Genomic DNA, 10,988 nt, shown 5'->3' with positions numbered 1-10,988 from the left:
CGTCCGCTTCGGATGCGGGAGGTCGTGGGTTCGATCCCCGGTCGAGTCATACCAAAGACTTACAAAAATGTACTAACAGCTGCCTCACTTGGCGTTCAGCATTAAGAGGTCAGTGTTAGGACTGGTCGGCCTGGTGTCAGGATAATGTGACTGGGTGGGACATGATGCTACATATCTGCGGCATGATGCCCCAGTGCTAGACATCACTATAAACTGTCACACTGCATACATCGTAGCGATATGACTGAAAACTTGTTAAAGCTACGTTAAAAATCCAAATCACACACACACACACTTTTAAAAAAATATTTTATTTCAGCTGGGGTTTAAATTGCATGCAGTCGCAACCTCTATTTCAAACACAGAAGACTGTATTATAAAATGCATTATAAAACTGCATGCTGTCACAACCCATTTTGTAATAAAATATTGCAGTGAGACTACAAATGAACTTGGTCTTATGTCTCCTTGTATTGGCTATGATTAGCTGTTGAACTGATATTTATATTAATAAGTGATGAATTGATATATTCCATAAAATAAATATGTTAGTGATATAACACTCTGTCGCAAACCTTGCATGCAAAAGAGCTAACTGTATTACAATATGTGTTGTAGATGAAATCAGCTTGTTATTATAATAATTATATCTCAGAATTGTATTATAATGGGAGTGATAAAAAGTATTCTTTTTTTACTGTACAACTATCGTTGTCATTTTATTCCATATGATGATCAATACCCTTTATATATATATATATATATATATATATATATATATATATATATATATATATATATATATATATATATATATATATGTATATATATATATATATATATATATATATATATATATATATATATATATATATATATATATATATATATACTAAGTCTGCTGTTGACTGAATTATTTTCATTTCAGTTGGGCAAATGAAAGCAATACTTCGCTGACAATATCTACTATTCACATGTACTGCATATATGATTGTTTAGTCCCTTCTTACTTTAAAAACACTAAATATTTACTTACATGGCATGTGGTAAATTTAAAAAAAAGTTAATAATCCCTTCTTAGTTTCTTAAGAAATAGGATGTCTACACTTGCACAGATGGCCAATTCGTGAGTTTCATTAGAACTTTGAACAAAATTGGCAAACGTACTGCAGCTCAGTGTACTAAACTATTCAAATTTATACTACTTCTAAAAAAAATTGATATTGGTATTTTTTTGAGCAGGGAGAATATCTTGATTTAAGTATCAAAAATTAAAAACTTTCAAAGGTCTCACGTAATAAAATGGAAGTAGTTTCAACAGTTAATCTCTTGTCCCTTATATGAAGCTATTTGTACCTGAATCCTGAATTTGGGATATATTTGGGAATAGTCTCCGAAGGTAGTCCACATAAATTCCTTTTCACGCATCTAAATTATGACATTGCAGCAGGGCAAGATTTACAAAGTGATATATAATTATCAGTGATGCAAGAATTGGATGTAAATTTGAAAATTATACCAAGTATTTGTTGACAAGGTTAAGGGTGCATGCTTTTTATATCCAGATAAATATATAGGCATGGATGACGCATCTGTATTTCGTAAGATTGAGTTAAAAAAAGTGTTTGCTGAATCCTTTTGTATGAATCATTTTGTATGGAAAAGGACATTCATTATATATACCATTTATATCTTGGCTAGACTTATATATCTCATTCCAAAATTAGTGTATTATAAACCACATGATATGTTTTAAAACTAATGAGATATACGGGTTATCTACGTTATTTTTATAAATATATATTTCACGATTGAAGTGGAAATATTGTATCGTCTCGAAGGGGGAAGTCAAGAGTGACAATATAAAATGTTTCCACTCTGCGAGTGAAATACTCTTTATAACTTCTTTAAAAAGTAGGCTTTTCTTAAATTATATAATTTAAGGCAAAATCATCGATTTGCATAAATATATTTCTCTAGAAGCTGTCAATGCGTTTAAGGACTTCATTACTACATCGCTAAAAAGAAATTCCGAAATTTACACTAATTTTAGGACAACATTTTACAAATTTAGCTCAAACATGTAATGCTTCAAATTGTGTGTTTTAAATAAAACAATGCATAACTTGTACAGGCCCATTTTGAAATATGTCTGTGTAGTCTAGGACGGAAGAGAAGCTACAGCTTGAAGCGGAGACAGTAGCTACATGACTGCCAAAATGCACGAGTAGGAACGCTCTCCATTTTGAGATTATGTAGGATAATCTAAAATCTAGTCTTGCGAGACAAAAATTATTAACACTATAAAATTAAAAAGAAGTAATCTCCGGATCATCTCATTTATATATCCCCCCCCCGTGTGTCCGAACACATACATTATAACATTCAACGTTCAAATGATAGAGGCGTTTACCATCTCAAGCCAAATTCTACAAATTCATCTTTTATACCCTTAACAGGGTCTTGTGGAAATTTTTTAAATAGAATACCAGATGCAGCATGTCTTACAGTGCTTTGAAAAATTGTTTATGTCCTAAAGCCGAATAATGTAAAAAGCCTAGTTCCCCCCCCCCCCAATTATTTGTCATTATTACTTTTGGCCACACTGTTGAAATATGTTGAAATAATGTTATCATGCAGGGAGTGGTTTAATTAAGTTGTTATAATATGTGCCCTATTCGACTTTATCATATTGCAACAATAAAACATGTTTAATCAAAATTACTCCTTTCATACAAAAATGAAGAATATTTTCATTTTTGTTAACGCATTGTTCGCTATGATTGATACCGTAAACATAGTTGGAGTTTGGTACTGTACAAATATCACATATCGACATTATCCGATAGACTTCGGAGCGTAACATCCTTAAGCAAGCGATTCTAATGACTGGAGTAAACTTATAAGAATGTTGATTCTTTATTGTGTTCATTTCTGCATTCAGATGTGAATGACTTGGCCTTGGTAAGCTTACGCATTGGGTCTCATAACAGACACCGAACACAAAATTTGATCGTGACTTAATTTTAGTTTGGAAGCAACACTCATCTATATTCAATTTCTCAGTCGTGTTAAAATATGGTTCTTGTAAGTGTTAGAAACTCTACTGGAGCAATTTTGTTGCTATATGTTGTCAAGACGTTTCCTTTTTCTCGAAAATGTGTACCGTTTCTTGTAGTGTGGAAAGTTATACGATACTGTACAGCTGGCAAAGAATATCGAATAGCTGCACCATGTCATTTAAGTTAAGTCACTTTCAAGTTTGCATGATTCCTGTGAAAAAGTAATCATTAAAAGAAGTTAATATCTGAAGACTACCTGTTGTTGTATGGGGGGGGCTGCTTTCTTGATGGCGCCTCTTCATTGATTGTATGAACCTACACTAGAGCGTGTACATAATTAATATATCTTAAGATCTGTTCTATGTTCATGGGGGTTGGCGTGGAGGAAGAGCGAAAGAGAAGAACCAAACTAAAATAATAAATGACAGTAGGCTCAAATATGGAAATACTGGTTGGAATAACATACACAGGGGCAGATATAATTCCTAAATGGGAAAAAGTAGTTCCAAAAGTGATTCCGCCAAATGCCGTATCAACATTCTGGCGATAGCGTTTGTTTCACACGGATACATTTCAATATCTTATTAAGAAATACAATGGGCTTTCTTAATAATCGACGTTCAGATAATAGACGTAAACATGTGAGTTGATGAACGTGTATAAAGATTTTCTCTACCGTTAATCAAACAAGAGACCCATGGGTCATTGCTGCATACGATATCGTATACATAGGAGAAATTTTAAGGTGCTGAACTAAGCATCAAGTTGCAATTGCGATTTGTATTTACATTCCTTTTCTACTTTTTGTTCTTTTTAAAAACTGAAATTCAGATGGACCCATCAACGTTTCCTTGAATATTAATGAAAGCGATATTTATCTGAGGGAAAACCAAACATTTACAGTCAAGTGTTCTGCCGACTGTTTTCCGAAGTGCACTTTTCGGTGGAAAAGTTATTATATCAATGTCGAGGAGGAAGAACTCAAAATCAGCAGCTTTGTTTCAAGAATGTCTGGAGGATACGCTTGTATTGTAAGAAATCGAAAAACAGATGCGACAGTGGAATCAAACCCCTTTTTTCTGCACTACGTAAATGGTAATAAATCTTGATAGTGATTCATGCTCATATATGTATTATAATTAATCCACGAAATGTAACAAGATAACGTTATAACGTTATGCAAGGTCAGTTCGTTGTATGAAGGCACAAAAGGAAAAATGCAATTTTATTAAAATCCAAGGACATGTCTAGATGAAAATTGTTCTTTATTAAAATATCTGTTTCAACGATTTTTTTTTTTTGTCACAAGATGATTATCGTCTTAATTATATGCTTACTTCATACTAAAATTTATAAGCGTTTATGATTTCTCACAATAAAGTACTTGCAAAGGTATACAAAGGGTAAGCTTACTTCATACGAAAATTTATAAGCGTTTAGGATTTCTCACAATAAAGTACTTGCAAAGGTATACAAAGGGTAAGATCGTATTCAATACGTATCATAAAGTGCATGCTATGTTAACATTGTATGTAGACCTTTTATAGGTCGCACCTCTTTCATCTTAGCTCTCCTACAGTAAAAAAATTATCTGGACAATAATGAACCTGTTTCTCAAACTGATACTGAGTGTTCCTTCTTCAAGTCTATGTCTCCAGTGGGATTGGTTTTCCACGTAACTTGAAACAGGGCAGTACTAACTACTTCGAGCTTAAAATTGTTGACCTTGTATAAATATAAAATGTGCGGGGTTTTATTAATATTTAACCCCAAAATTGCTCACCAGAGATATTTTTGTAAAAAAGATATTCACACACATTGCATATATAACATCAAATCTGTCTATCTATCTACCTATCTATATATCCAGCCATCAGTACAACCATCAAGCCATCCACTCATTCACTCATTCATACTCAAAATATTCCGTCTCCGAAGACGGTTTTGTTGATGTTTCATGATAAAAACTTAATGTGTGTGTGTGTGTGTTGCCCTATAGCCTTTTGTTATTGTTGTTATTATTATTTCTTTGTTTTCGTTTCTTTTCAGATGTTACCATATTTTCTTCTGCACCCGGAGAAAATCAAGGTGAACATATCAAATACTATTGTCGCCACAAAAAATCTGTTCTGCATAGAACACAAGTCAGGCAGAGTAATTAAATTGCAATAGATATGTTGAAAATGCTAACTCAACACTATAAATCATGCAACTTGTCTTCATTCTAGTGCACAGATCGATTAGATTCCATTGGTAGATTTCGTAGAAAACAACTTTAAAAAAAAACTTTTTAATAAAATCAACGAAATATGAACCATGCATGTTTTGAATATATGCATGTCGAACAAAATCTATTTAACACAATGATACAATTCGGTTTTGCCATTCGTAAAATTAATTGCATATTTGTTCACAGATGTTATGCTAAAGCAAGATAAGTCCATATCGTTGATTTATCAGATTGCATATTACGTTAAGCTGAAACAATATGCGCTATTACTATTGTCTTATTTTAAATTGGGTACATTTCTCTTGCAGTCCCCATTTATTGATTCACTTTCTATTTAACAATGACCATCCTTTCGTCCCTTCTTTACATCATTATTAACAAATATAGTCTTTATTTTCTCTTTCAGGTCCCCGACCAGAACAATATTGGTTAGTTTCAGTTACTGTTTCCGGCTTTCTCCTCACTGCTGGATTCATCATATTCTTCATGTGTTGGCGTAAACATGCAGGCAGAGGAATCGGTATGATGTGTATTGTGCTCTTGAATCAAACATATTCTATTATTTCCACAGCGTAGAAAAAATGTGTAGCAGAAATGTTGCTACTTACAATTACGCATGAGTACTTACCGAAAAGAATATTCCTTCCAAAAACTTAAAAGAATGCGGAATAGCTTAAAGTATCCGAAAATGAGGACATACGAAACTACCAATGATACGTTTAGGTTATAACAACGTTTTGTAAGACGAACTATCTCGTATCTAAGTTATAATTCGATAAGCTACATCTGTGAACTAAATGTTCGAAAGAACTATTATGTTCATTAGACATTCTTGATATTTCAGGATAAAAAAGATGCCATATATGTTCTATCACTTATAAACTTGCACATGTCAAGTATGCATACAAATATGTATGTGTGTGCTTTTCTTGACTTTGCTTGGATGCAAGGACCCATTTTGCACTGGGTTATTTCTTAAGTCTGTTCAATATATATTTTTCAATCTTGCAAATATGATTTGTAGGCAGAAGACCTGTACCGCTGTGTGCAACGGGAAATAGAGAAAACAATATTGCTGCTGATCATCCTGATACTGGCATACAGTCGCAGGACCTAATCAAGTTAAGACATGATAATTGTGGTCAGAAATTTCAGGAAGACATGTATAATACCATTAATGAGGTACTATCAAACAACGACTCTCTCTCTCTCTCTCTCTCTCTCTCTCTCTCTCTCTCTCTCTCTCTATATATATATATATATATATATATATATATATATATATATATATATATATATATATATATATATATATGGACCGCTCCGGTGGTCCATTGGGTAGAACGTCCGCCTCGGATGCAGGAAATCGCGGCTTCGAACCCCGCCGAATCATACCAAAGACGTATGAATATGGCACTAACAGCTGTGTCGCTATCCGCTCAGCATTGAGATGTTAGTGTTAGGGCTGGTCGGCCAGGTGTGAGGATAAAATGACTGGGTGTGACATGATGTCACATGTCTGCGGCATGATGCCCCTATGGTAAACATAACTATAAACTTTCAGACTGTAAACATCGTAGAGATATGATTGAAAATTTGTATAAGCTACGTTAAAATATTTTCAAATCTCTCTCTCTCTCTCTCTCTGTTGTCTCTCTCTCTCTCTCTCTCTCTGGAGTTCAACTTTTCATTGTTTACTAAAATGACCCGTTTCTTTACTACTGTGACTATAACACATGCTCGAATGTATTATTATAAGGTGGAGGAAAATATTAAAAACCACTTGAAATTATTTTAAAATATTATATCGATTTTACGCTAAGCCAATCGCTTCTGAGGTCGTTCGCAATATATATGTGAATCGTTGGAAAAGTGTCTCTGTCAATGGCCCCATTTGATCACATTTTATGTCTTTTCGTACCGTTAACTTTAATTATATTGCTGTAAATGTTAAAGCAATGACAGTTTGGATCTTTATCGGATGTTTTTTGGTGCCGTTGATTGGTAATAAATAGTTGAGTATGTGGACAGAACCTGAGAAAACGTCGAAGAATAATGTACACGACCGACCACCGTTACAACAATTAAAGTGTCCTGTGATGGAACGTGGGAACACAGAGAAGCCAGTGCGGCTGAAAGTGGCTTTCATAGCGCACCCGTATTATATGCCCAAAACAAGACGGTATAACCATTTATGGCCCAATATTGCTTCAAAATGCTGTATAGATTCACGTTTTGGCTATCTTCACTCTATTTTCCAGGCACTTTAGTATATATATATAGTTCCATTTTATTCTCAAACGTGTTGGCTAGCTCGAGAGTTTAACAGACACTGAAGGAGCGGATTTATTACGGTAATATCATGTCCTATGTTTAAATTATGTTAGGTTGTGTTTTACGTCATTCGCATAGAAAATATAAATAGTAAATCATCTTTTCTAAATTAGGTAAGAAAACACGTCTTTAGGAAGAAAAGAAAAAAATAATAAAACTAAGTGGGATTTGAATGTGGTTCTCTTGCGTTGATATGCTACCACTGCACCAAGATATTGACAACGTGGCATGTGCAATTCTTGGCTTATAATGCTATCAATGTCCAGATTATTTATCTTGGAAAAGCCACTAATTAACAGACTAGCGAAAACTAAAATACAATCAGAGAGAAAAGAGGTGTGTTCATCCATCTGTACACCACCACCGTTGAATAAAACTGTTGTTGATCCTACGTCATGTCTTCGTAAATCGTCGGTCTTGCGTATATCGTCCACCGTAACTCGTTCGTAGCGTGTCAACAAAGCTATTTTTCAAGATCTGAAAAATCTTTGAGCTGATTCGGTTCAAAACTTCCTTAGATTGTTTATTCTACTAAAATTATGTTCAGGTTCGCCTTTCTATTAACGGAGTGACTTTATTAATAGACAAAATGGTGAAAGTATATTCGGTTATTCCAGAACGGCTGAACAAATTTAATCAACTTTGGTAGGCATGTTTGTTAGGAGATGGTCAGTCGAAATTATGCCCTGTGTATCTGGCTAGTAACGACGTGGTTTCATTAGTAAATGGTTGGAAACATATTTTCGATTCTTTCTCTGAAACGGAAGAGCTCGGGTTTTGATCAAGCTGAGTATGACTGTTTCTTAAGAGATGGTCTATTAAAATATGTCTGGAGTTGTTCGCCTAGGAATGGTGTGACTTGCATATCAACCAAATGGAAAACCTTTTGTCAAATACGTCTTTATACTGGTTTTGACAATTCTAAGCAAACATGGTATAAACAATTCGTTTGGCATGCTCCATCAAAATTTGCTCCCTAATGGCTTCCCATTGCAAAGTTATGGCTTCCATAAGAACAAGGTGGAAAACACAAATTATGCTCATATCCCATTAAGCATGGTTGAAACATAAGCCATTGCACCACTGTGCCATCTGGCAAAGACGAAGTTAAAACAGTTAAATGGAATGTCAAATATAACAAATTTATACCAAATAGCAGGAAATTATTCAAGGCACCTGCCTCATTTGCCATTTAAACCAATGTATGACAGGTGAGAGATGGGCTACTTGCCTTAATATATTAAACCAAAGGAACAGTTTTGAAACTGTGTGAGAATATTTAGATGCTACTGGTCCAAACCACGTGACACTGGTATATGTTTAATTTGTCTCAAAAACTTATGATAATTCACCATTATAAGAATAATACTGCGCATCAGTTTTTGTTACATTATCATGAAACATTTTCATTTTATTTTTGAAAATGGTCTAAAGTGCAATATGCATATAATTCACCTATTAAAATACATACCTCTGGGTCGCTTTGGTGATTAATTGGTTTAATTTCTTGAACAACTTCTCAGTGGCCAAAAGTATTCGATTTCTAAATATTTTGGTAAAGTGTACTTTATCTTCCTTTTAATATTTCGTCCAGCCCCGGCGCATATAAATATAATGGTCTCTGTTATTACCTTTAGAAGTTAACAGAGGTAAACTGACTGAAATATATTCACACTGTCTTCTTTTCAGTCTGCCGAGTCGGTCTATTGTTATGCAAGAGACAAGGTTTTGGAGAGAAATTTGAATGAAACTGGAGGTAGTACTGGACACGGATGCAACAACTGTACTACTTCAATGGAAATGTGTCCTACTGGAAAAACTGATGTGCATGTAAAAAATGAGGACTATGAGGACTATATAAGCCCACTATGCGATCTTCCTCGTCCTACAGACATACGCAAGAACGGAGAAACCAACGAGTCGGGAACAGATCAAACAACTATAATCAAAACAAACGAGTTCTTTTGTCTGAATGAAGCACATCTTTGTCAGGTTGAGAAAATTGAAGTGCTTGAAACCGATCATTCTTATATAACCCCAACTTTTTGAAGATCATCAGTATAATCGAATTACTTGGACAATAAAGGATTATATCATCTCAAATGAGCGTAAAAATCGTTTTAACCTGAATTATCAATTATCATATTTGTTTAGAGAACACATGTTATTCATGAACCAAACGTTCATTCCAAAGATCAGAACTGAGATGCAAAGCAACTGTACAAAATATGACACCAAAAACAATCGATATCATGTAAATAAACCGCCACCACAACTCTCATTAAGTTTTTAAAATCCTTAACATACTGTCTTCATATTTATATTTTCAGTGTCATAAATTAGGTTGCATGCTTTTCTAATTTGTTTTTAAATTTATCAGCCATGATTTAAATAACCTTTTCATATAACGTATTTTGTCAAAACATTGATATGGAATTTTAATACAACACGAAACTTATTTAATTAATGAGATGATTGGCTACTAGGCATTTTAATGCAATGTTTCTATGAATGCGAGAATTAATCAAGGTCCTGTTATATTTCAGAACATGAATCAGGGCCCATTTTTAGACAACTCTTCTTAAGCGTATTCATATCATCGTTCCTAATATCGCTATCAAGGATTTCATACGATATATCAGAAACGGTTTTTCGAAGCGATCTATGAATTGTATTTACATATATTAACATTATGAATATATCTTAGAGCCAACCACACTGATCTTTATAGCATACTGGAACGTTTTAAACTTAAACACAATTCACACTGAACTTTTTGGACGTTAAAAATCGATCGGAAGGGCAGTTAATTATTATATGTGTGTAAAACTACATTTGCTGCTTCACAGAACCCAGTATGGCCAAATGGTATAAAGCGCTGACATTTAAAGAACACTGCCATCTCACCTCTGTCTGCGTGGGTTCAAGTCTCGGTGGTTCATACCAAACTTTTCCCTGCTTCTTCCTCCACTGTATTAAAGATTCGAATGATGCCGTTTTCACTGAGAAGATCGCCTTGTCATATTAATACGCAGCAAAAGATAATGTCAGTGCCTTTTTCAGGAAACCCTATAAGCTCCTGGAGATGTGAGAAGGTCATTCTAAAGTTCGTCTTTTAAAACAAAGGTTGGGCTCGATCTTCATAATTATAATCATCTACGTCGTCATTGTCTTAATCATCTTTATCGTATTCATTAGCCATTACCACCGCTGCTACTGTCAAGATTTTTATTATAATTAAACTTTATGTTATCTCAAAATTTTACTTGTTATAAAGAATTCATTTTCAATTATGTGACCTTCACGAGCTTCGGACTTGATGAACTCTTATTTTAAGACACCCGTGTACCTTTCGCAAAGCT

The 10,988-nt window shown here is 34.1% G+C and overlaps 1 protein-coding gene across 1 annotated transcript; it reads left to right on the top strand.

Annotated features, from left to right (window-relative positions):
* Positions 1-3,899: 3,899 nt before the first annotated feature.
* LOC149793568 (uncharacterized) lies at positions 3,900-9,675 on the top strand. Its single transcript, XM_089969018.1, has 5 exons — positions 3,900-4,157; positions 5,112-5,150; positions 5,699-5,812; positions 6,317-6,474; positions 9,316-9,675. Exons 1-5 carry the CDS (start codon positions 4,070-4,072, stop codon positions 9,673-9,675), a joined length of 759 nt encoding a protein of 252 aa, XP_089825144.1. The 5' UTR covers positions 3,900-4,069.
* The last annotated feature ends 1,313 nt before the right edge of the window (positions 9,676-10,988 follow it).

The sequence above is a fragment of the Sinohyriopsis cumingii genome, chromosome 8, assembly GCF_028554795.1.
Source record: "Sinohyriopsis cumingii isolate HCF-2022 chromosome 8, ASM2855479v2, whole genome shotgun sequence".
NCBI classification, from domain to species: Eukaryota; Metazoa; Mollusca; class Bivalvia; order Unionida; family Unionidae; genus Sinohyriopsis; species Sinohyriopsis cumingii.
Note: the sequence above shows the minus strand (reverse complement) of the source record. Positions and strands in the feature narration are given on the sequence as shown.